This window comes from Balaenoptera borealis (assembly GCF_965194805.1).
Source record: "Balaenoptera borealis genome assembly, chromosome: 7".
NCBI lineage: Eukaryota > Metazoa > Chordata > Mammalia > Artiodactyla > Balaenopteridae > Balaenoptera > Balaenoptera borealis.
Window position 1 is genome coordinate 75,039,926 of NC_138864.1, and position 27,260 is coordinate 75,067,185.

The 27,260-nt window shown below is 38.3% G+C and overlaps 1 protein-coding gene across 4 annotated transcripts in view; it reads right to left on the minus strand.

Moving 5' to 3' along the window:
* CDK14 (cyclin dependent kinase 14) overlaps positions 1-27,260 on the minus strand; it is a 567,382-nt gene that overhangs the window by 367,797 nt on the left and 172,325 nt on the right. For all 4 annotated transcript variants that reach the window (XM_082398489.1, XM_082398490.1, XM_082398492.1 and 1 more), the window contains one exon: positions 1,852-1,931. In XM_082398489.1, the coding sequence (XP_082254615.1) occupies positions 1,852-1,931 (80 nt within the window). The remainder of the gene's footprint in view (positions 1-1,851; positions 1,932-27,260) is intronic.

Below are 27,260 nucleotides of genomic sequence, written 5' to 3' on the forward strand. Positions count from 1 at the left end.
CACAGAACCAGGTGCCACCTATAGAGCCCTGCATTCTATGACACAACCGCAGCTCGGGGCCAGCTCCTAAGCTTATCTCGAGGTTTACCATGTGCCCAAGGGCCTTGCCTCATACCCAGCCAGTATGAACAGACAGATCATCAAAAACTTTAATATAACCCTACTTGCTTCTTCCCTTGAGCTTCCCACTGATGGACCCAACTGTCAAAGCTGGATCCTCTAATATCATTAGGAACTTCCTCTTAACCTTGAATCTGGGAAGGCACCATTAGCAAGGTTAGGCTGGTTAATTCTAGTGCACGCCCCACATGCTAAGAAGCATGCCTGCTGCCCAGTATCATTTTCCTTTTGCTTCTCTCTTGGCCCAGCAACTCTTTGCCCCTCTCCTACTCCTTAACATTCAGGGTCTACCATAATCAAATTCACAGCTCAGTGGGAACCCATTGCTCCCTCTCAGCCAGTGGTTTCCAATCCCATCAGACCAAATACAAGTATTTTATTCCTGGAATAAACCTCACTTGAGAGTGATATATTATCATTTTTATACATTACTGGATTCAAGAGGAAATGCCAGGTAGGCAGAAGGATATGTGAGAATGGAAACAAAGACAGGGTCTTAGCTAAAGAGAGGCATGTGTAGGTCATCATGTTATAGTTGCTATTTAACTCATGAATAAAATCACATGGGAAAGAGTGCTGATTAGAGAAAAGAAGGCCCCTTCCCTGTCCTAAAACTCCATAATATTTAGAGAAGGAGACAACACAAGAGAGAGAGAGAAAAGCTACCTACTTGGAAAATCTGGTGTTAGCTAAACAGGAATGATAGAAACCAAACTGAAGTGGTATGAAAAGGAGAATGAAAGGTGAGAAAGTGAAACAGAAAGTAGACTTCTTGGGAGTTCCCTGGAGGCCTAGTGGTTAGAATACCAGGCTTTCACTGCTGTGGCCCAGGTTCAATCCCTGGTCAGGGAAACAAATCAGACCAGTGACAGACTACATTTAGTTCATCAATATCTTAATACTATTGAAGTAAATCTCTGTTATTTATCTTGTTGTGGAGCATCAGAAAAGTAACTGTGGTCCCTTCAATGCAAAAATAAACTGAAGTCTTATTTCAAGATTTGTACTTTTAAAAATGTAGTAGAGGTGAAGCTATTAATACTAAAATTTCTGAAAGTGAACTGAAAAGATCCCACTAATAAAAGAAGGTATTTTATTCTCTTGAAGTAGAGAAACTATGCAGGAAGTAATAAAGCAAAAGATAGAGCAATTTCATTTCATAAAAATTTAAAATTTATATGTAGCAAATAACTGTTAAAAAGACTTTTTAGAAAAATGACAGAATGGAAGAAAATATTACAACATACATGATGCTGATATATAAAGAGCATCTATAAATCAATAAGAAAAACCAACAGAAAATATATTAAAGAACAGGAACAAAAATCAAGAAAGAAGAAATACAAAAGACTAATAAGATAGCATAATCCCCTCATTTTTAAGAACTTTCCTTAAAAGTCATGAATATAGAGTAACTCTAGATTAATATGTGTGTGGAGCTCTGCAAACAAAATCAGACATGTAAGATTCCTCAGTTAGTGATAGTCTCACCATCAATGCACAGCAGTTTTTTTCTCCACACCTGAGTATATAGCAGGATAGTTTTATTTTATTTAACATGAATTGCTATGATCATAAGAGGTACTGATTTTTAAATTTCAGTTTACACGTTCCAATTAGAAATATAACCATGTAACTTAGAAATGCAGCATATTCAGAGGTGCATAATAGTTAAACAGCTATGGGCATCATGCAAACACAAAAGCAAAGATAACAAGAGAAAATGCCTACCTTCCCTGATAGCTGTGAAAGGTGTACCTTCTTCTTCTTGCAGCCTGATCACCTTCAGGGCTACCAACTTCCCATTTACCCTGGAGAAACAAAACAAAAGATGAGAAGCAAATCCGTGAAAATATGTTCCCGTTATGGTTCTAATTGTCTTCCTTACAATTTATATTTTATGCATTTTTGCATTGAAAAATGTCAGGACTCAATTATGCCACCACAACAAGATTAATTTCAGTAAGGCTGGGAATCCTGTATCATCATCATAAATATTCACACTTTAAATATTCACATTTTAAATATTCTCACTTGCATAGTCCAAGATTTAACTGAAGTTTTCTGTGATTCACTCTATGTTCTTTCCAAAATGAAACTAGTGCTTAACGAAAACACCATGTTCGATCAATTATTCACAGATTAATTAAAACTCAAGTCGTCAAAATAACACTCTCCCTTTGTTTCTCCAATAGCGCCTCTGTTTCTTTTGCCGAAATGTCTTCATCTTCAGTCTTAAGTTGAAGTCATTCAATCCCCAAGGACGGAAACCTGACAATCAATCTTCTTCCTTCTCTCTTCCCTCTTCTTTCTCTGTCTCTCTGTCTCTCTCTCAGCATCACCCATTCCTCCCTTTTTCACTATTTTTTTTTTTACTAGAGCCTCCTAAAATTACATTAGTCTGATTGGTTTTATAATGCAGTATATCATCAAAATAAAAGTTAAGAATATTTTACTATTCTTAACTTTTACAAAATTACACAAGACCTATCCAAAGCAGATGTTTCTTTTAGACACATTCTAAATGTGTATCAGCTCTAATTAAAAGTAAGATTACGGGGCTTCCCTGGTGGCGCAGTGGTTGAGAATCTGCCTGCCAATGCAGGGGACACGGGTTCGAGCCCTGGTCTGGGAAGATCCCACATGCCACGGAGCAACTGGGCCCGTGAGCCACAATTACTGAGCCTGTGCGTCTGGAGCCTGTGCTCCGCAACAAGAGAGGCCGCGATGGTGAGAGGCCCGCGCACCGCGATGAAGAGTGGTCCCACTTGCCGCAACTAGAGAAAGCCCTCGCACAGAAACGAAGACTCAACACAGTCATAAATAAATAAATAAAAGAACGTGAATTTCTTAAAAAAAAAAAAAGTAAGATTACGCTAGGCAGATAAGTTTTTATCCAATCTATTCTGTTAATAAAATAAAGACATGATTATCTATATTGGTCTTCTAGTTGACTGCTCTACTTTCTACCTTGACTAGGCTTACCAACATACTTCCTTAATTAAAATAAGTAAAAGAAGCACAAAGCATTTAATGAAAAGTAAATCTCCCTGCCACACCCAGTTCCCACCCTCTGAGGTCACCACTTACCTCAGAGAGGTGACTTAGCTTAACATATATACTTAACACACACACACACATACACACACAAATGGTAGTACGGCATACAGGGTACAGTGTATATTATTTTTATCACTCGATATATTTTGGTGACTGCCTCATAAATTCATGGAAAATTGTCTCTTGCTTTTGAAAGACCACAGGGTGTTCCTTTGTATGCGTGTAGTATGCTTAATTTAACGCCAGTCTTCTATTGATAAGCATTTAGCAGGTTCCCAATTTTTGGCCATAAAACAATGATATAATAACTATTCTTGGACATAATTTCATCCATGTAAAAATACATCTGTAAGACAAATTCCTAAAAGTAGAATGTGGATGGACCTAGAATCTGTCATACAGAGTGAAGTAAGTCAGAAAGAGAAAAACAAATACCGTATGCTAACACATATATATGGAATCTAAAAAAAAAAAAAAAAGATCATGAAGAACCTAGGGGCGGGACAGGAATAAAGACGCAGACCTACTAGAGAATGGACTTGAGGATATGGGGAGGGGGAAGGGTAAGCTGGGACGAAGTGAGAGAGTGGCATGGACATATATACACTACCAAATGTAAAATAGATAGCTAGTGGGAAGCAGCCGCATAGCACAGGGAGATCAGCTCGGTGCTTTGTGACCCCCTAGAGGGGTGGGATGGGGAGGGTGGGAGGGAGGGAGATGCAAGAGGGAAGAGAAATGGGAACATATTGTATATGTATAACTGATTCACTTTGTTATAAAGCAGAAGCTAACACACTATTGTAAGGCAAGGCAATTATACTTCAATAAAGATGTTTAAAAAAAAAAAAAAAAAAAAAAAAAAGAACCTAGGGGCAGGACAGGAATAAAGACGCAGACCTACTAGAGAATGGACTTGAGGATATGGGGAGGGGGAAGGGTAAGCTGGGACGAAGTGAGAGAGTGGCATGGACATATATACACTACCAAATGTAAAATAGATAGCTAGTGGGAAGCAGCCACATAGCACAGGAAGATCAGCTCGGTGCTTTGTGACCCCCTAGAGGGGTGGGATAGGGAGGGTGGGAGGGAGGGAGATGCAAGAGGGAAGAGATATGGGGATATATGTATATGTATAGCTGATTCACTTTGTTATAAAGCAGAAACTAACACACCATTGTAAAGCAATTATACTCCAATAAAGATGTTGAAATTAAAAAAAAAAACCAAAGTAGGGTGTGGACAGCCAAAAAAAAAAAAAAAAGATAATAATGTGTATTTCTAAATTCTAACTCTGATGATACTGAGAAATTATCCTACATACAGGTTGTACCAATTTATACAACCTATAGAAAATAGGAGCTCCTGTTTCCCCTTTACCAGGATATACTATGTTATCAACCATTGATTTTGCCAATCTGATAGGTGAAAAATGGTTTCTTACTGCAATTTAAATTGCAACCAAAAATCTTTAGAGGCTATGGAATCAGCAAAGGAGAGCTCATGTGGCCCAGAGAATCCAGTGCCTGAGTCTGAAATAAAGAATTTGAATGTCTCTTTCTAAAGAACTGCATCCAATTGGTCTGTTTTCGATCAAAAAAAAAAAAAAAAAAAAAAAACTGCCACAGGCACAAAGGTCAAGGGAATCCTCACAGCCCAACCATCCTAGTGGCATCCCTCATCAAACTGATTGTTGAACTATATTATTGGTTACAGTAGTCAAAGGACATCCAGTTATAACGCTCCACAATGTGCCGTCTCCTCAAGGCTAGGAGTCATGTTTATTTTCCCTTGTGTCTCTCAGCTGGGAGGACAGGCTTGCCGCTTTTCTGCTCTGCAACTCTCCTCTCCTGAGTACATCACCTTGATTTTCTTCTAATCCTGATTATCCTCTAGGTACCCAGGTGCAAGCAAAAAATTAATACTCACATGGGGTTCAACCGGTGAGTGTGCCTTGCGCTGGCCATTTTGCCCTTTATGACTAAGGGAGGCCTCTGGCAGGGCTTGGGGCTGGGATGCAGTCAGTACTCACATCTGCACAGACTTTCTCAGCCCAGCTGAGCTCGTCACTGGCTCCCTGAGGAGGCAGGAACTGATTCCAGGAACTGCTTGGAATTTTGCCTTCATATATCAATATTCTCCCCTCACCCATAAAAAACACATACAAACTTCTTCCCACAAAGCTTTTCCCTTTCCCTTGAGATCGCTGGCTTGCATATACCATGAACTGAATTCTGGAATACAGGGAATTTGTGATTTTGGAAGGCTATCTGCTTAAAACACACTCTGAGACCACGAAGCTATGAGTCCCCTGCAATACATTGAAAGGAGAAGAGCCTTTAATTGAACCAGCACTCATGCTTTAAATGCAACTAGAGAAGGAACACCTTTAAGCAATCTCATAGGCTAGTGTGCATTATTTTTGTGCCGAAAAAAGTTTTGAACATATTTACTATGATAAACTGCATAAAAGAATAAGATCCAGGTTAATGGGATCCTGATTCTGAAGCACAACTCTCCATGATTTAAAACCTCCAACTATCAATTTCTTATAGTTACGATAATCACAGCAGTTAAAGACATTGAGATTTTATGTATTACATCATATGAAACTAAAAAATTCCTTAAAATTTATACTAGACTATTAGCTCCAGGAGCAAAGAAACTCTTTTTCTGTTTTGTTAACTGTTACATGCCCAATGCCTAAAACTGTCTTGGCACAGAGTAGACTCTCAAAATATTTTATTGAATGAATATTAATAATGTTAATATACTGATATTTCTTTCCTCATACCTACAAGTATCTCAAGAATAAAGTATAAAATTATTATTTTCAATAATTTCAAAAATATAAAATTTATAAAAAGATTTCGATATCTTCTTTCATGTTTATTTGTTTTCTTTTTTCAAATTAAAGGTTCAGTCTCTTTGTTTTTGATGATGCGTGAAGATATAGAAAGTTTTCATTTCCTTAAGATTTTAGAATTTATAGACTGCTTTGTTAATTAAACTTTTTCACCCAACAGACATGTTTCAAAACCCTCACTATCTTTAATAATCTGAGCCCAGACTAGTAACCAGTATTTCCCTCTTCTCCAACTGCTTCATTGGTTTCCCATTAAGAACCATATTGATTATCAAATAGCCTCTAACCTTAGAGTCATTGATTGTGACTCTCTCTTTTCTTAATTAGTTTTTCTCTACAAGTCTAGACACTCATCAACTACTGAATCCCTCAGTTCTAAAGTCTAGTAAAAACATAAGTCACTGGCTCCACTTTTGGAAAAGGTACCTTTTGAAAAAATAACATTACACATTTTCCAGTGTTCTACCTTTGGGGCATATTTTTTAAACTTTAGTACGGACCGAAACACTTGAAATTCTAAGTGACGAACTCTAACAAAATGTCATTTTTTTAGAGATATCAAAAGAAGATACCTATTATTATATGAAAAACAAAATAAACATGGTATCTAATAATTACCTTGTGTGGTTTAAACTATTTTATTAAGTATTCAAAACACATACTTCAAACATTGAAGTTCTTTAGAATAATTACAAAATTCAAATTGAATCAATAAATTAGAGCTGTTTACAGGAAAACATTGAAGATTTCTCTTTAACAAGTTTTATTAATTAAATCAAAGGCTAATGAATAGAAGGTAATCAAGACTTGATTGGCAATGGAAACATTAATTCAGGTAAATAATATAGCAAAAAAAATGCTTTCAATTGTGTTAATATCACCACAGAACTTTCTTTTTTTTTTTTTTAAAGTGAAATGCCCTCACTCTCCATTCTTTTTTTTTTTTTTTTAATTTATTTATTTATTTATTTTTGGCTGTGTTGGGTCTTCATTTCTGTGCGAGGACTTTCTCTAGTTGTGGCAAGTGGGGGCCACTCTTCATCGCGATGCGCGGGCCTCTCACTATCGCGGCCTCTCTTGTTGCGGAGCACAGGCTCCAGACGCGCAGGGTCAGTAATTGTGCCTCATGGGCTTACTTGCTCCGCGGCATGTGGGATCTTCCCAGACCAGGGCTCGAACCCGTGTCCCCTGCATTGGCAGGCAGATTCTCAACCACTGCGCCACCAGGGAAGCCCACCACAGAACTTTCTATTGGAGATATTGCCAGGTTTGTGTCTAGTTATTCTAAGCTATCTAGGGAGCTCTTTTAATTTCAGAGATTCTTTACTATTTTCTAATTCTTCCAACCACTGCCTTTCCCAGCGTGTCCTCACTGTGAAGCTCACTTCAGACCCAAGGACAAGTGACACTGCTTTAGTCCGCCTGTCACACAGGAACAGCTGTCAACTGCATCAGGAGGAAAAGCCAGGGGAACGTCCGAGCACAGAGCTATCCACACACAGACATGGAGAGGCTAGCTGTCCTGGCAAAGCCACGCTAAAGTGGATCCAGCTTTCAAACCGGTCCTAACCACAGATCCAAATCTCTGCCAACTTCAGAAATTCTGTCCACAAATCTATGTGCCCTAAGTTTGTAAATAATAAAATGATCTTGTGTGGGTTATGCAAGATCGAAAAGTTTTGAATAAGGAGCACAGCCTATTCATTTTTTCATGCATTTGTTACTTTAACATTTTGTGAACCCTATAAAGGAAAACTCCCCACTTAGGGTAAATTTGCCAGGCTCAAAAGACAATGCACAAAGAGAATTTCCTTATAGACAGTCCTCAAAGGAAAGCCTAAAGGTTTTCTATCACATTAGTTACCTCAAATTCATAAGATAACTTAGTACAATAAAACAAAATAACAAATATTATCTAGGTCATCTTTGAAAATAGTGTTCATGTGCTTACACCTAGAAGAAATTATGTGTAGAGGACATAAAGGAAATTAAGGCAATACACCTAAAAGAAATTTAATATATTCTGGTAAATTTAATATATTCTGCTTCTCTCTTCCATTATGATTTTGTCTCAAGAGAAACTGCTATGAAAAATAATACTGAGTGCAGGGAGATACAATGCTTTTGTTTCCTTACTGTATTGATTTAGAAGCAATAGAAGGAAATGTAGTTACTACTGAGGGACTGACAATGGCAAGGCGGAGCACGTCAAGGACAATATTTTGAGCTGAACTTATAAATTTTTGGCGAAGTCATTAAAAACATTTTAAAGGTTTTACCATTAGTGCTTCTTTTGTTAATTCCCTCTTAAGACACTGTTGGAACGCTGACTATACTGTCTCACATACACACTTCAAAAATTAAAAACAACTAAATATTCATGGCCTTGCTATTTCCACCTAAATTCAATTTATATTCAGGTGTAAATGAGAAATCATCTCAATACTATTTAACCTTTGATATTCTGAAATATTCTAGAAGTGTTGTCTACAATACTTTATTCTGGAAAAGTAAATTTAGAATTTCAAGGTAAGTTGTCAGTAATCACACCTCACCCTAATCTTTATCAAAATAATGCAGAGAGAAGAGGAAAAAGACTAATGCCATTTCTGTTAAATTAATTTCTTTAAAAAAAAAATCCGAAGATTTATAAGAGAATAGCATAATGGCTACTTATTAGGATGTGATTAATAATGCAAAATGTCTAATGATTTAATGCAGTGAGAAAAAGGGTGTGCTCAACCAACAATTATTATGAGTTTGTACATTTGACAAAATATTGATAATGATGTTTTATTAAATGTAAAAACTCATAATACTTTGAAACATAAAATTAGAGGAACATATATTGTTCATGGGAGAAAATAAAATAATTACATTTCAATAATTTAAAACTTGTACCTTTCCAAAAATAAAATCTGTCAATAAAGGATTTGAGAGTCGTATTACCTTAAAAGTAGAAGTAACCTCAGTGATCATTCAAACTCCTGAACAGACAAAAAAATCCTGACTGGCTTGATTGTCTTTGTCCTCCCACTCCCTGGAACAAAGTAGCTCCTCAAAAGACTTTGGTGGAACTCAACCCCTCTAAAATACCCAAATTACTTAGTCCTTTTTTATGTTGAGCCAAAATCTGCTTCCTGTAACTTCTACTCTCTGATTCCAGTTCTGAGTCCACCAAGACTAAACTAAACGCTCTTCCACAAGACAGCCCTGCCCTTAGTTAAGTTTTAATATCCTGCCTCCTAGTCAACAAATACTAATTGAGAGACTGTGATTTTGTGCTTGGGATAAAGAATAAACAACCCAGACATAGTCCCTGCACTTAAGTCTCACCGAGGAGACGGACGTAAAACATGTAACTACAAAGACGGCTGACATACACTAAAGGGAGACAGGAGGCGCTCGCTCTTCAAACAGGGGACAATTTAAGCATCAATAAACTAATACTTGTGATTGAAAGGAATTAAATATGTTTAAATCAATAAGTTTATAACGAGACTTTAAAAGAAACTCATGAGTCACATTTGGAGCGTACTACGGAACCATCTCATTAGTTCAAAAACTGTTAAAGAGAATATGTCAAGCATTTACCTTCCCTTTTCATATACTTTCGCATACACTGTACCTCAGTGTAAACAGATAGTTCATATGTGAAGTTTCTCTGCATAGATGCACTGCATGTAACAAATGAAGAGGGAATGACAGAATTTGAATATCACCATTAATGGTTGCTAAAGTCACAAAAAGAAGCTACCAGATATTATGTGCCCCCTGATGGAAGCACTCATCCCCCTCAATGGAATCAATCCAACTGGAATCTGACCACGTACAAATCTAACTACTTATTTCAAGGAGATAAGGGAACAAGTTAAATAACACCATTGGGATATAATCAGAAAACTCCAGACTACAGGAAACCATAGGGAAATGAACCTGTTTCTTCAACAAATGAATTTCAAGAAAAAAAGGAGGGGAAAACCCATAGATTAAAAGAGAGAGATGAACTAACGGCAATTAATTGCAATGTATGGACCCGATTTTATCTTGATTCCAACAAAGTTTATTTTAACACTGACTATATATTTGATGATAAAGAAATCGTTAAATTTTTTACATGTGATAATGGCATTACGGTTAGGTGTTTTAAAATAGAGTCCTTATCTGTTAAAGAAAAAAATATACAATGAAATAATATGATGTTTGGGGTTTGTTTCAAAATAATTGGAAGGAATGAATACAGATGAAACAAGATTAGACACAGGTTGTCAGTGTTGGAAACTGATGGGGGTTTATCAAAACTCCACAAGAAGTTCTTTAAAAATTAAAAAACATACCCAATACAAATTGGGATAAATGCGATGAAGGAAAATCAGAGCATGCCATAAAAAAAGATAAAGAACCTATTTTAATGATACTAATGAACTTATCTACAAAACAGAAATAGACTCACAGACACAGAAAACAAACTTATGGTTTCCAAAGGGGAAGCAGGGGTGGACAGGGATAAATTAGGAGGTTGGGATTAACATACACACACTACTGTGTATAAAACAGATAAACAACAAGGACCTACTGCATAACTCAGGGAACTATATTCAATATCTTATAATAACCTATAATGGAAAAGAATCTGAAAAAGAATACATATATGTGTGTACAACTGAATAACTTTGCTGTACACCCGAAACATTGTAAGTCAACTATACTTCAATTAAAAAAAAAAAAAAAAGAAGAACCTATTTTAGATTAGACAGGGACGGATTCTCTGAAAACGTGACATTTAAGCTGAAACAAGAAATATAGAAGAGTAAGCAAAGAACATTCCAGGCAGATGGAACAACCTGTACAAAAGCCCAGGGGCAGAGAACACAATGTGTTAAACAAAACTATAAGAAAGAAAGAGTGGCTGGAGCTTGTTGGCCGGCAGCGGGTAGGAGAGGGGGACGTGCAGAGAGGGACAGGAGAGCCAGATCATGCAGGTCCTTAAGGGCCACAGAAAGGACTGTTTTAAAAAAAAATCACCAAGGAATCTTAAGAAAGGTGATAATATGATTAAATTGTGTGTCTGCAGCTCCCTCACTATCATGTAGAGAACAGCCTGAAGGCTCACAATAGTGCGAGCAGGGAGGGCGGTCAGGCAGCTACTACAGTGGTCCAGGGGAAAGATGGTGGTCACAAAGAACCAGGGTATTGGTAGGAGCAATGGGGAAAAGGAAAACAATATTCTGAAGACAGAATCAAGAGACTGTTAGGATAAACTGAATTGGGCATAGGGCAAGTGGTAAAGGATGACTCCAAATGTCCTGACTTTAGTTTCTGTGTGGATGGAGGCACGTGTACTGACTCAAGGGAAACTAAAGAAGAAGAGATTTAGACAGAGAATAAAGAGTCCCATTTGGGAGGATCTTAGTCTAGACGTAAAAGTCTAGGCTAGACATAAAAACTTGTGAGTCATTTGGAGGACTTCAAGGGAAGCAATAACTTCAAGAGAGAGCCAATTTTCTGTTAAAGCAGAAGTAAAGAAAACACTCGGAAGAAAGTCGAACATACGTAAGCATTTGTAAATCAGAAAACAGTATTCTAGATCTAGATCTAGATCTAGATCTAGACAACATAAAAAGAGCCTGAAGGACATGGGGAAGGGACAGAGTAGGAGATATAGTGAGAAATACGGGGGTGAGGTCTGAAAAATAATAAACCATCAAGGGCGTTTTATACCATGCCTGTGGTAAACAGTGGTGTGAAGCAGAGGAGATTCCATCCTGACAGCCTCTTGGAAGCAGGTGGAGTAGGGACTGCTGTTTTGGCTGCCCTCTGCGTGCATCAGGCAAGGCCTGGAGCTGGGACCAGCCTCTGTGGCTGCACAGGAAACCAAGGTACAGGTTCTCACCCCTGACTACATTTTTAAATCAACTGGAAAGCTTTAAAACATACCAATGCCTGGCTCCACCCCTGATTTAGTTGGTGCGGTGAGGGGTCCTAGCATCCATATTTTTTTAAAACATGCTGGGTGACTGTAAAGTGTCACCAGGGTTGAGAACCACTGTGTTAAATAAGCCTTCAGGTTCCGACATCACCTGCTCGTTGTCTTTCTTCCTTTGCCTGGTCTCTCCAACACTGAAGTCTCCTTTTTCTCGGTAAACATTCAAAATTTTTCAACTATTTTGAGTGCCCTCACAGTCCTAGTTGCAAGCTTTTGGTAAGTCGGGGCTGATTAACCCCTTTTGAAATGTGCTTGCCAAGGTGTACACACTACCAGATGTGGTCTGATAAGTGCTGAGCAGACTGGGAGTCTACCCTGCCCCATTCCAGAAACTCGACTGGTACTCATTTGGCCTGTATTCGGCTGTGATCAGCACAAAACACTATTAACTCATGGATCTTGCCAACAATTAAAATCCCTCAGTTTTCTTCATGGGCCCCGCAATCACACCAACTCTAACTTGTCCTAGGCCTAATAATTCACTTTTTAAACATAATTTCAGGAGTTTGATTTATTCCTAATAAGATTCCAACTTGTCAGCAGCAACCAACTGCTCATACCTCTCCTGTCTAAATTCCAATCTTGTTTTTGACAAGCACTGGTTGCCCATCCTTCTGTGTGTCCTTATCTGAGGTGGAATGGAAACACTGAACAGGACGAGGTCCAGGGCAGCGCTCTTGGACACCACACTCTTGACACACACCCCATCCACCTTTGGGGGACCTGGCTTCATTGACTGTCTTCTCTTTCTCTCTCTTTTCCCCCCTCCTTCCTTCCCTTTTCACTTTCAAACTCTCTAATCCAGCCCTTCCTCTCCATGGCCCTCTGTCCCAAACCACTGCACTGACCTTCTGCCTCTACCGTTGGACTGTGCTGGAAAATCTGCATCTGGCACACAGTTAGGGCTCCATGGTGAACAAATGAGTCAACCCTTTACCATGTAATAGAGGTACTAGAAACCCTACCACTCTTACCAACCTGTTTTAAATCCACCACCAGAAACAGCGTATCACTCAACTGTCTATGGCTCTCTTACCTACCAGAACATAATCAGAACATTTACCCATGTTTGAAAAACAAGCAGATACCCAGCATCTACAGTGTTGCAGTCCACTAGCTTAACAATCTCATCAGAAAGAGGAATTAAGGTTATTTAGGTATGACATAGTTTTTTTATGAACTCCTAGATCATTATTTTTCTTCCTATTTTGATTTACTCAGAAATAATCTGAGTGATAATCTGTCCTAAAATTCTCCACTGGAGGACGGGAAATGAGAAACGCATGCAGGGAGGAAGCCACACCATTTCCATCTTCTTCTGTGAACATTTGAACATCTCAAGGCTGCTAATGTCTCTCCAGTTTTTCATAGTTCCTCAAAGATGATTAACAACGATGGGACAATCTCAACTCCCAATTTCTTTAAAAGTCTGTGAAACAGTCATCTCAGGTCTTAAATCAGAACTCCTTAGAAAACCCTCGTGCTGTCAGACTTCCTAAGACATTTGATAATTTAATTCACTCCTATGTTTGCTTTGCACTTCAGTGCTTAAAGCAAACTCTCCTTGGTAGCAATGATGTAAGCAAAACAGAAGGTAATTTGCACTTGTTTCTACCCCAATAGCATCTTTTGTGTGTAAACTTCAACCTAAGCTTTTCCTGAGCTACTGATGCTTCCTCTCCTTCCCTCACTCAGCTGGATTGTACTGTGGTTATCTGGTCTGATATTTGTTTGCATTTGAGAGACTTTTATCATCCATGTTCATACATTAACCTTCCAGAGTTTTAGGGCAAGAGGTTGTACACGTCTTGGTATTCTTCTGGAACACCTCCAGTTACAAGGAACCATTCTGGGGAGAGCAAAAAGTCACATGCATACAGCCCTTGAGGAGATTACCAGCCAAAGAAGAAATAAGACAGTATCAAACAACTAAAATGCATAATAAACAAAGGTAAGTTTCTTTAAAAAAAAAAAAAAAAAGAGATAAGCAAAGTTATCAAAGACAAAGAATGCAAGAATTGTTAACTTATCAAGAAAAGGCAGGAAGCATGGAAAAGATGCCCAGGACACCCATAGATGTAAAGGTGGTTGGTTATACTACCCCTAAAATTACTACAGAAGAGCTGTATTTATTAGATGAGATGGGAGGGTTTCATAAAAAGTAAGTAAAATGTAGTTTATTCTGAGAAGTTTTTAGAGATTGATTTTTCACACATAGTGAGATTTGAAGCTTCCTGTATTAATTAGTTCTATAAGTTTTCATCTGTAACATACAACAATTCATATCCCTAAACATACATCTCTATACACTCATATGCACTGAAAACTAGGAATTAAGGGATAGTGTGAAGGTAAAGAGAAAGAAGAAGTAGGAGAAGTTTTTTGTGTTGTTTTTCTCTAGTCCCGTGTTCAAGCACACTTGTGTGGGGAAACATATTACTGAGGTCTTTGGAAAGGCTGCATTTTATATTTCTAGAGAAATCAAATTTTCTATTTCTGAGCTCAAGTTGCCACTTCAAATAGATTTTTATCTTCAGTAGCTTTTTTTACCATAGAAAATGCTTCAAAAAAGCAGAAAATAAATGGATATACTTCTTGATGATATTATCATTTTTCCCTATCTTGGATTACCTATTATTTTCTGGCTAATTCTTACATGCTATATCTTATACTACATCCAAAAATAAAAATAATTCACAATTTTCTTTTTTAAAAGTCTAACTACAGCACCACAATCACAGTGAGTCATTACATGAGCTGGGATTAAAGAAAAGAGGGTGAAGTCCGATGCTCAACCTTATAGCATTTCAAGCTTCCTGGTTCAAAGGTATGTTTTAAGCATGATGTTTCCATTTCTCTAGCAGAGTTGTAAATGTTCCCCTTCCTCTAGTAGAGACATACATATTCAGCATGATAAGAGAGAGGTCAAGCTTCCACTTTCAGGAAAAAAGCATCTCCAAATAAGTTAAATGAGATGCACCAAAAAGCATGTCACTGATTCACCAAAAGACTTTGAAGAGTCCCCAAATACTCACTGCCAAGTAATGTTAACCACAGAGATCTTGCATTTTCCATTCAAACACAGCCTCACAAAATCAAGTGAAGTTCGAAACAGCAGGATAAAACAAAGCAGCCCAGGAGAGCCATTAAGGCAGGGGTATTCAGAGTTCAAACCATTCTCAACCCATTCTCCCATTCTAATAAAGATGCACGCACACACACACACACACACACACACACACACACACACACACACCACACCTCCAGTTTATGTTACAAACAGGACAGCAAGCTAGTATTTTCTTTCTCAAGTTCAAACAAGCTCACACTTTCCTTTTAAGGAAAATGGCCCCAGGACTTCTTTATTTCATAAAATCTCATAACTCTTGTATTTTGATTTATTGGTGAAAGCAACCCTGCCAGCCAAGCAATAGAGGCCTGAATGAGGAGACAGTATATGGGGCTGAGAGCCACGGTGGGGGGGGGGGGGGGGGTGCAGAGGTGGGGTGGCCAGCAGGACCTATGGGGCACAGTGCCTCTGAGTTGGCCTGGCTGGAATTCAGTCTTCTGGCATGCTGCAACCCAGTGACAGGAAACAACCACTCAAATTATCTCCAGGATAGACATTCTAGCAGATTTTACTCTATGAACCCAGATATATAATCTTACACTCAGAAAAACTGAGACCCGTGATAATCAAATGTGTAGTTGAAGAAAGAACTTCATATGTCCTGACTACAAATCTCTACTCCCAAGGGCCATATGTCAAAGTCTCTTCTCATACTTAAAGGGCCTGATGAGAGCATTCCTAAACATTTTCCCCAATCATTACATAGTTAATGTTTGTTAAGCATCTATTAATAGCACTGTAACAGATGCTGAAGAATAAGTTATATACATATAAGAATATGTTACATACATATGAGGAGGTAAAGGAGATATCAAGCAAGGCAGTAACTGAATTAGGAAAAAGAAGAAAAAAAATATTCTGACATTTGTTAAAACAGTAAGATTTTATTCAAGACTATTGCAACAGTGGAGAGAGATACAGGGCTCAACTCTGAATACCACAAGAACAAGTGGGGATTTATAGCCAAGGAGGAGGTTAGGGGATCATTGGTGGATGGAAAATTACGAAGAAGAGACATCACAGGTAGGGAATTCTTGCTAAACTCACCTAACAAGATTCCTGCTGCAGACAGGCCAGAGCCATCAGATATCAAGGATGGGGGGATTTTCTCTAAATTGACTTAGCAGGATTCTTGCTAAAACTCGGTTATGCAAGCCTGGCAAGGACAGGGGTGGGGGGGGGGGGGAGGTGAGGCAAAGTCAGGGCTTAGTCTCTTAAGAAGAGGGCTTAGAGGAGTATAACTGAAGTTTATTCAAAGAGAGTATCTTGTCAGAAGCCAGGAAAGTTTCATAATATGAGTGGGGCTTGATGATGGGATAGGATGTGGACATGTAGAAAGGGGAGGCAAGCTACTTACATAGAGGGATCTATCATAAACAGAGGTGCAGAAGGGGTGGGGGGAGGCACATTTAAAGTACAGAGAGTAGAAACTAGGGAAGCAGTAGGACATAAGGAAAGAAAAGTAGACTCGAGAGGGATTTTGATGCCAGGTCCACTACAAAATTGATCCAATAAAGTAATTAGATATTTGATCTTATTAGACACCAGTATTTTCATTACCTGCCTACATTTTTTTTAGGGTAGAGCTTTGAATGAAGGAAAAGCTAATAGGTCAACAACGTTCTTTTGAAGCTAAACATACATTTTTATTCCTAACCAACAAAGGTAAATTAACTGAGCTTATAAGTGTACTAACTATACCTCCATGATATAAGCAGATTAAAGCAGACTATAAAATGAATTTACTTATAAATATAAATTAAAACACACTAAAAATGAATAAATTTCCAGGATTTACGTATTATAGTTACATATACATATATAACTATAAAATATTTGGTGGCAAATCTTTACTGTAATGACAAAGAAAGCTGAATACACAATTTGTTAAATCCAACTATGCTACTTCCAGGGCTTTCCAAGCAATAACATGTGTGTTTATCACATCAAACAGGACATTAGCATCCTTCTTTCTGCAGAGCAATTTGTTTTGCTAGGTTTAGGGGTACAAAGTAAGGAAAACTGACAAGGTCTTAAAAGGCTATTCAGTAATGCTAAGGCTCGGCCACCAAATCTAGTTCCAAGAAATCTAATTTCTACTCAGTGAGACGACATAATTTAGCCACTTTGGGGAGAAACCATGTTTTATGGCTTTTGTGGAATCTGGCTTCAATAATACTGCACGCATGAATGAATGAAGTCAACTATCTCAAACAAGGACTAAACAAGTAACAGCTAGAGATAGGACAGATTACATCAGCTCTCCCTGATAGAACAATTTCTGTAACTAAGAAATCCCCAAACTCAGCTATCCTGAATGTCTCTCCTTTGTGTATCAATCTTCTCAGTCCTTATAGAAAGCCTTCTGAAATGATTTTCATTTAAGTTCAAGGTGAGTGTTAGAGGGTAAAGTCCCTGACTTCAGGGGAAACATACACTCAAAAGCAATTAAATATTTGCAGGGTTTTCCCCTAAAATGAGGGATGACTGCAACTGCCATGACTCTTTTCCAACTGAAGCAGATGGGAAATCATCAGTAGTCATCCAACTGAGGAACTCTTCCATAACAGCACCTTATTTACAAATCCTAGCCCAGAACATAAAAGAGACTTTAGCTAGTGTAACATGTTACCTTAAAGTGAGTTTAAAAAATAGTATATCTGTAAATTGGGTAAATTAAATACATATACCTAAATCTTTCTGTCAAAGATCTGCAGATATTTGTTCACTTAGTAACTGTCTATCATTTTCCTCTTTTCTAAGATTTATATTCTTTTCTTGTTTAAAAAAATAGAATGTAGCTATATAAAAAATGCAAGTAAAATGGACCCTAGACAACTAATGTCCTGTGTCCATGGTAGATAAACAGCTTGGTCTGGTTATAACACATAGGATTGCCTTTCCTTTTTTCTTTGTTTTTATTTTTATTTATTTATTTATTTTTTTAATATTTATTTATTTATTTATTTATTTATGGCTGTGTTGGGTCTTCGTTTCTGTGCGAGGGCTTTCCCCAGTTGCGGCAAGCGGGGACCACTCTTCATCGCGGTGCGCGGGCCTCTCGCTATCGCGGCCTCTCTTGTTGCGGAGCACAGGCTCCAGACGCGCAGGCTCAGTAGTTGTGGCTCACGGGCCCAGTCGCTCCGCGGCATGTGGGATCTTCCCAGACCAGGGCTCGAACCCGTGTCCCCTGCATTGGCAGGCAGACTCCCAACCACTGCGCCACCAGGGAAGCCCTCTTTGTTTTTAAATACTCAAATATTTAAAGAAAAATTTTTTCTTCTTTTTAACCATGATCTTAAAAATCCAGACCTCTAATTAGTCAGTTGGATTCAGTTTATGAACTTCAGAAAGTGAGAGAACATGATTAATCATGTATCAGGTAAGCTTTCAATCATTATGCTCATAGCTTACTCATTTTGAGTGACTAAGGAGAAAATATGACCGAATTATATGAGACTTGAAAAAACAGGGAGATTTACTCATTTTGGATATATGGAATGACTCCAACTCTGAAGTACAGTAAGAAAGTGACAGATGAGAAGTTGAGACATCCAAGTCTTCAGTGCAGCATGTTACTACTCAGGGGTATAAAATTACACCCATCTTTCAACCTGTCAACTCGACTTTCTCTAACTTTCAAAGACAATCTCTGCTACCTCTTTGTATTTTCTTTTTCATATATACACACATATATGAATATCTGTATATTCATATGCTATGTGAATATATATAATACAAGGGAAATGTTTTGAAAAGTAGAAAGGGAAATAAAACTATACAGGCTGATTATTAAGTAGCTACCGACATTGTCTCTACATAGAAATCTGGCCATGTCAGCTTCAATAATCGCATTTGTGATGAACCATCAGCCACATAACCATACTTATTAGACAAAATAACCTTAACTACAGTTGTTCTCTTCAGGTCTTATTAATTAAACATGCCTTTTTTAACAGATGGGTCAACAGTAAATTAGCTCAGGTCATGTCAACCATCACAAAAATCATTTAAAATTAATGAAGTCACCTGAAAGTTTGTGTGAGTAAATACATACAAACAATATAAAGGTACCTGCTTAGATACAAATCCATAAGGAAGTGACTAAATATAAGAACAAGGACCATGAAAATTTGACAAGACTTTCAAAGGACGTAACAGGTAGAGAGAATCATTTTCTCCTCTTAATTCAACATTGAATGCTTAACTACATGTACAGCTGGTGCTGGGAGTATACTTTGGATGGGGGCTCAAGGGTACCGAGTTTCTGATTTACTCAAAAACCTATTTGAAAGCACTTTATTTTGTTAAGGTGCAATTCTTACTATAATATTAGTTTCTCCATTATTTATGAGAAGGATAAAAGGGTTGTAAAGGTACTGGCAGATCAAGAGTTACATTTGCCATATGAATAGAATAAAAAAAGCAGTAAGAGAAAGAGAAATGGGTGCCATCAAATCTTGGGCTGAGGTCCGCAATGAAAAGGTAGCAATGGCAACAGTGTTGTTTCATTAGCTACCTAGGACCCTGGAAAGAATCTAGAAAAGAGTGGATATATCTGTATGTATAACTGATTCACTTTGCTGAAAGTAACACAACATTGTAAATCAACTATACTCCAATAAATTTTTTTTTAATTAAAAAAAAAGTAGCAGTGGAATGGAAACCTTGTGCAAAATAAATTTATCCAATAGAAAAGGGAAGCGGAGCAGTGAGTGTTCTATTTCATGCAGGCACCTCCTACATGGAAAGCCACAAATCACTTGGATGAAATAAGGGGAAAAATAACTATGATGTCACTGTGAAGTTGCTTAGAATAGTGGAGAATACAAATGATAAATAACTAAAGAGAAATTACAATACTGGCACAGAGGAAAGATATGAGAATCACAGGGAAAAAATGGCTATATACCCCTAGAGTTTATCATTAACAAAGGGGTAGAGTAAGCATAGATTTTAAGAAAGCAGATTTTAACATTCCCCCCCCCAAAAAATAAAGGGAGATAAAAATTAAGAACTCAGCTCTGGAGTTGCACTGCCTGTATCTAAATCTTGGCTCTGACCCTTAGCTGTGTGATTGTGGGCAAGTTACTCAAACTTTATGGGCCTCAGTTTCTACATCTGTAAAATGAGGGAAATAATCTCATCCCAAAGCTTTTCTAGAACTGTTAAAAGAAACAAAGGAAAAAGTAATAGGTGACATTCATTTAACACGTGAGACACGGTTCTAAGTGCTCCAAAGGTATTCGTTCATAGATATTCTTCACAGCTGTGTGAAACCAATTCCATTATCAGCCCTATTTTAATAGGTAAGAAAATTGAGCTTAACCCAGTGTTCAATAAATATCAGCTTTATTTCATGACCCTAATTACCAAGAGAAAGCACCAAGAGAGACAGAAGATTCACATAAATAGACGTTATTTTAAAATTACAACTAGTATCAATGAAGAACCAAGAGGAGAAACCAATGTGCTACACAGAAAGTTTAATGGTGTATTTGAAGTTTTAAAGAACACCAGTAAAAAGAGAAGAGATATTTAAGAAGGATAATGTCCTCGTAGGACTAAGTCCTAAATGAGATGAAGCTGGCAAGAAAAACAATTCAGATTTATATATTACCAGAACAAGACAGGGGGAGACCAATTATCAGGGACATATGAATAAAGATCGAGTGACAGAGAAAGGAGAACTCCTCAAATGTCTTCATCCAGAATATATTTCAGGTGTTTTCTTAATCATTTTCTCTCTCCCTAAAAAGAGAGAGTAAAAACCGACTCCCTTGTTATAATCCATATACGTACTCAATTCCCTCCCATTTAGTTTAAAGCCAAAACAACAAAAACACTTTTGCCCTTTCTTCTTGTTCTCCTTTCCTCCCCTGCCTCACTCCTCAAAAGAATAGCTTGCATTTCAGCCTCCATTTTTTTCCCTTTCTCTCTTGACCCAAAGCAATAAGGTCTCCATCCCCACCAGTTCCCTGCACGTACTTAAGAAAAACCTTCCTAATTGCAAATTTAGTGGGTCCTTTTCAGGACTCATCTGATTTGCCTTTGCTGAATATCTGACACCATCATCCGCATTTTCAGCAACTCTCTTCCTTCCTTGGTGCTTGGCTGCTTTTCTTGCGCTCTCTCTAGGCAATCCCTCTCATACTCTTTGGTTCTTCCTTTGTCCAACTCTAACTGTTGGTGTTCTATTATTTCATCTCTTCTATTTCACTCAGAGATGAGATATATTCTATTTTAATTTAATCATCCTCTGTGCTTTACTTTGGGCAGCATCCCAGGTGCACTCAACTCTCCAGAGCTTAACATTGAAAGTTTCCCAGGACATAAAGTGGGAAAAAAAAAAGTGTCACCGTTTAACCTAGTCCATTGCCTTCTCATTAGGAATTCAGCTTCCTCTGGGATCCCCAACAGGCCTCGTTTGTTAACGTTTATTTAGTTTCCCAGTATCTCTTCTTTCTCCTAAGAGGTTTAATCAGACACACAACAAAAGCCATTGGTTCCTTTTCTGCTTCCTCAGGGGCTTTTTTGTCTGTGGGTACCTGTGCCGGGCGCTAAGCTGCTTCAGAATTCACTCTCTTGTCTCACCCATCAGGCCTACTAGGAATGACGTCTATCTTATTCTCAGTTGAGTTACAACAGGACTTTCGACTGTTAACCAAAGTTCCTAGTGTTTATAATTTTCCCTTGGCTCAGTGAGTGCTGGTGGATCTGCAGGATCATTGATTTAAATCCCTGAAAACAGAGATAGTTAAAAACACAGCAATCCCAAGTAGACCATTTTGAACTAGAGACAGAACTATCTTTTAAATTTTCAAAGAATTTGTTTATACAGGGAAATATATGTTTCCTTGAACCATAGAAGGAAGGGAGCACATATTTGCTTGGAATCAACCATTAAGCGTGAAAAATGTCTCATGCCTGAGATCTTTAAAATAATTTCCTGTCTATTTGTTGAGCTCAGATATTTTTCTGAATAAAAGCCACTGAGCGTGTATTATCTTTCCCATTTTCAGATTTTAGTGACAAAGGAAGATATCTCTCTCCAGTTCATTATGATGGGGCAACAAACAAGAGCCTGAAGTTGAACTTCAGGGACAACCCAAACATACTTAGGGAAAGAATCAGATCAAACCCCAGTCCTTTTTTCCAAAGACTTCCTTTTTGATCCTGGCCTACCAGATCTCATATTCCTCAAAAATCACCCCAAATCAACAGTGTCTACAATCCAATTTTGCACTTGATTAACCTATGCAATTTGGAGTCCTGAATTTTCAAGTACGTGCTATCTCTCCATTATTATAATTGCTCCTAATGGTATAGTATACTCCTTTTGCATCTATCAGTGCTAAATAGACTGCAAGCATTTGACTAAAATTCATTGACACTACAACCCATTAGCTTTGGGCTCTAAAAGCTCCTGATTTCACCCAAGCCCCAGCTTACTCATTAATTCATGTTTCAAATTTCTAATATTTCTGCTAACTTGAATTACTCTGAGCCTATCATTTATGTCATGAGTAGTAAGGGATCTGGGTAAGTCATTTGAATTTTAGACTGATCAGTTGCTATTTCACAAAATTCCTGAAGTCTAGTCTCCATACCTTGCTGTCCAAGAGCATGTGCTGTACCTAAAACTCATTAATTGGCCATGAAACTTTTTAAAATTAATTGACAAATCTTCATTAGAGGTTCAATAATAATCACAAACAGTTCAAAAAATCTCCCAAAGGTTCACTACAATTAATGCTTCTAAATACTCGATTGGTCTCCATAGTACAATACTTTAATCAAATTTTGTTTTTTGGCAAAATGTTTTAGCAAGTTCTAGAGGAATAAAGCACTACATAAGGAAGGTGATCATATATTTTATCATCCAAATGGAGACACCAAATAGTAAAAACACTGAATTAGCAAAAAGGAGCGCTATTAATTACACAAAGACAACAAGCATAAACCAGGATTGTCCCAAGCAAACCAGTTCATAAGGTCCCCCTCTACACAAAGCACCTTATACCAAACTGGATCTTTATCCTTCTTGGGAATATTATGTAAAAGAGTGAGGTTAATCCAAGAAGTAGTCAATGAGTGTGTGGTCAGAAAAGGTAAGTGAAAGAGCTCTGTGCAAAGGTAAGAGCAAAGATTTAATTCCACACTAAAATGAAATCCAAACTGTATTGTGAGGTATTAAAACATGGCCCAAAGATTCTTTGACATTCTTCACTGAGAGGTGCAGTCTGTGTTCCCCTCCCCTTGAATCTGGTCTCTTCAAATACTTGATAAATAAAGTCGGTGAAAGTGACACTGTGCCAGTTCTGGGCACAGGCCTTAAAATACAGGCAGCTTCCACTTTCTGTATCTTGGTGTTGTTCGGGTCATCTACTCCTTACTGATCTTCCTGCCTGCATGATCTATCAGTTACTGACAGACAGAGGGGTGTGGAAGTCTCCATCTACTATAGTGGATTTACCTATTCATCCTTTCAGTTTTTGCCCCATGTATTTTGACACTTTGTTTGGTACATACACATTAAGAATTGTTGCGTCTTCTTAGGAAACTGACCTTTCTATCATATGGAATGCTCCTCTTTATCCCTGATGGTCTTCTGAATCATCAGAAGTGTCTGCTTAGTCTGAAATTAATATAGCTAACTCCAGTTTTCTTTTAATTAGAGTTAGCATGGTATATTTTTCTCTATCACTTTACTTTTAACCTGAGTCTTTATACTTAAGGTGGGTTTTTGGTAAACAACATATAGTTGGGTCTTGTTTTTTATCCACTTTGACAATAGCTGTCTTTTAATTGGTGTATTTAGACCAATTACATTCTAAGTGATTTTCATATAAGTGTATTAATAGCTATCCTGTTTGTAAACTGTTTTCTATTCATTGTATGTCCTTTTCCTTCTTCTTTTTCTGCCCCCTCTGATTTTAATTGAGCATTTAATATGATTCTATTTTATATCTTTTTAGTGAATCATATATGGATCCCTCATATCTCAGTCCAGCTGTGCAAAATGATGCCACATGGAGCAAAAACAAGCTTTTCCTGTCCGGCCCTTTCCCAAGAGTAGGTCCATGAGCAAAATAAATGATAGCTGTCGTTTTAACTCTCTAAGCTTTGGGGTGGTTCATCTTGCAGTAATACGTAAGCAGAACATTCCTAAGACGGTCCTCAAGGCCTTGCCAACTTTTCAAAACTCAGTTCATACCAATCTCCCCTGAACTCCCAGTCACATGGGGCTCTCCAAGTCTGTAGAAAATACCAAGCTCTTCTTGGGGGTCTGGCCTGAAACACTCTTATCCCTGCTCTTTACCTGGTCGGTCACATCTCCTCCTTCAGATCTAAGTGTAAATGTCCGCTCATCAGCTAGGCTGCCCCTGTCCATCCATCTAAGGTATACTCATTGCCCACCTCTCTCCCTCACATAAACATATATAACCCACCGCTCTCTACCTTAATTATTTCTCATAGCTCTCTTTTCCTCTTTGCAATTTAAAAGTACAGATGTATCTGCTGACTCGAGTAATCTTTGCCTTCCCTACCAGATAACAGGTTCCATGGAAAGAGAAACTCAGTTTTGCCCACCATTACATACCCAATGCCTGGCCCAGTACACCGAACACAGTATGGGCTCAGTAAATGTCTCCAATGGAAACAGCTCTTTTAAATGGGCAATGCCTCTATGCATTCCTTGTTTAGACCAGGGCTTCTCAACTTTAGCACTATTGACACTTTGGACCAAACAATTCTTTGTTGCGGGAGACTGTCCTGTTCCTTTGTACGATGTTTCACAACATCCCTGGCCTCTGGATGCCAGTAACACCACTACCGCTCCCTGAGTTATGAAACCAAAAATGTCTCCAGATATCAGCAAATGTATCCTGGTTTAAAATAAAAGGATGACAATAACAATGAAGCAACTCAGGAATGTGGGTTTGCTTTAGACTGAAACCAATCTTATCATCATGTCCTTCCTCTAGTCCTCCTCAAAAACCACTTAAGCTGAACTATGGGAGAGAGATTCTAGGAGCCCTGACATTATGATAATTGGAAATTTCTACACTAACTCTTTCAAAAAATTCCTCCACTATCCAAGGAATGCCTCCATTTTCACCAGCTGCACTACAGCTCTGAAGACAGGAAATATCACTGATTGTTTGGAGGGTCTCCCAATCAAATGATCAAAGACCCTGATAATAAAAATGGCTAACAGAGGCCAACATTAAAACACTGTCTAATAGGAAAGTTATCCTTGTACAGTTTGGTCTAATAATTGAAATCATGCTTCTTGCTTAAACAATATACTCATTGTCACTTCTGTCAAAAAGATTAGGTATTGTTTGTTTATCTGCTGCAAGCTAAATGGAACCAGCTGTACCCACGAACCAGCTCCTAATGCCTTACATTCTTCCTGAAAAGGAAGTCAGGGCTGAATCTGCAATTTGAATAGGCTTTAAGGTTTTTGAAAATAAAATGAGCAGATGTTGGTGGGTGGGCTATTATCCTCCTTGGAGCAGGTAAGGATAAGAACTCTACTTTCATCTGTACACAAGGAGCACCAGATCTGAAAATCACATGACACAAAGTCCATTCATTTCATTAGGTTTTTTTTTAAATCCAGTTTCTCTTGTACACTGTAATGCCATATTTTGTGCATTAAATTACAAAGCTAACACTGATTGTATTATCGTAGTATGATGCCATTTTCATATCCTGTGACTAATAGTGTGGTTACAGGCTTGATCTTTGAAGTGAGCTGTGATAATAAGCCTATGGACCCAAAGTCTAAAAGAAATCAGAGCAGACCTAATGAGAAACAGAGAGTGCAGCAGAGCCCGTAAAATGTAATCAGATTTGCCTCTCTTTTGTACAGAGTTCCCGTTTGTGGGTACATAACCTCTCAGGATGCTGGAAGTCAGCATGACAGTCCAGGTGTCAACACTGAAGATTGAAACTTCAGCGAACCAGGAGTCCAGTGTTTTCCATCTGGGGATTTCTGACTTCCAGAATTCTTCAAACTCCTCCTGATAGTGTTTCAGTGGAGCTGACCTTCAGGGCCAGCAGTAAGAGCCAGCTCTTTAATCTCACATATTCTGAAAAGGTGGTTGACTGCTGCTGCCTTTCTTCTTGCTGCTGCTTGTTTTAATTAACAGTATTTCTTCCTCCTATTTCTCCTGCGGCTTTGAAGAGCTCTTTGAAATGTATTTAGTGTATTTCAGTCTTGGTTTGGCCTAGTCTCTCAATTTATGAGGTCGTTGAATTCAAGTTCAATGATTCAGCACAAATTGGCAGAATGAAATGCTAACAGAAGACTGGCATTTTCAATCACATAAATCTCGTGTTACATAAAGTGACCAAATTCCTCCATTGTTCTTACCGACCTCTGAGATAACAATTTACAGCTGGCACAGACCAGCGTGGGCCGTCTCCTCTGTTTAGCGGGCTCCCGCAGGAGTAAGGCTTTGGCATCTGCACCTCAACAGAAACTGAAGATAAGCAGAAAAAAATGACCAGAAATCAGGGTCATCTGGGGGAGGACTTAGTCTGAGTAAGTCCAATACTCTAATTCCAGAGATGGAACAAAGAGCAAACTTCTTCTTTCCGTAAATGACACTAGAAGCATGAGAAGGTCAAAAGCAAGGAGCTACAGCCTCGCACTCCTTTAAAGGAGGAAGGAGTCTGTCCCAGGCAAGAGTAAAGGTTTATAGCTTCTCACCACTCGGGGTGGGGTGTGGAACCCGGGAGGACTGGGGGTTCAGGCATGGGGTCGGGGAGAAGTCGTCTGCACTCCACCCGCAGATCCCAGTGCGCTGAGGAACACACGGGTCCCACCGTATTCCAAGTCTGGGAGTTGAGGTAGCTGGTGCCCATAGCTCTTACCTACAACAGCCGGGCATTCATGGGTGCTCATACATCAACAACCCACCAACCCGTCCAAATTACATTGTCTAATGCCAATCCCACTTTAACACTCAAACATAACACTTTCGCTTTTATCAAAATGTGCACAATAATTCAAATAAATAATTAATTTTACTTTAAGGCCCTCAGGCTTTAAACAGATTTTGTGAAGAGTCTGGTGAAAATTT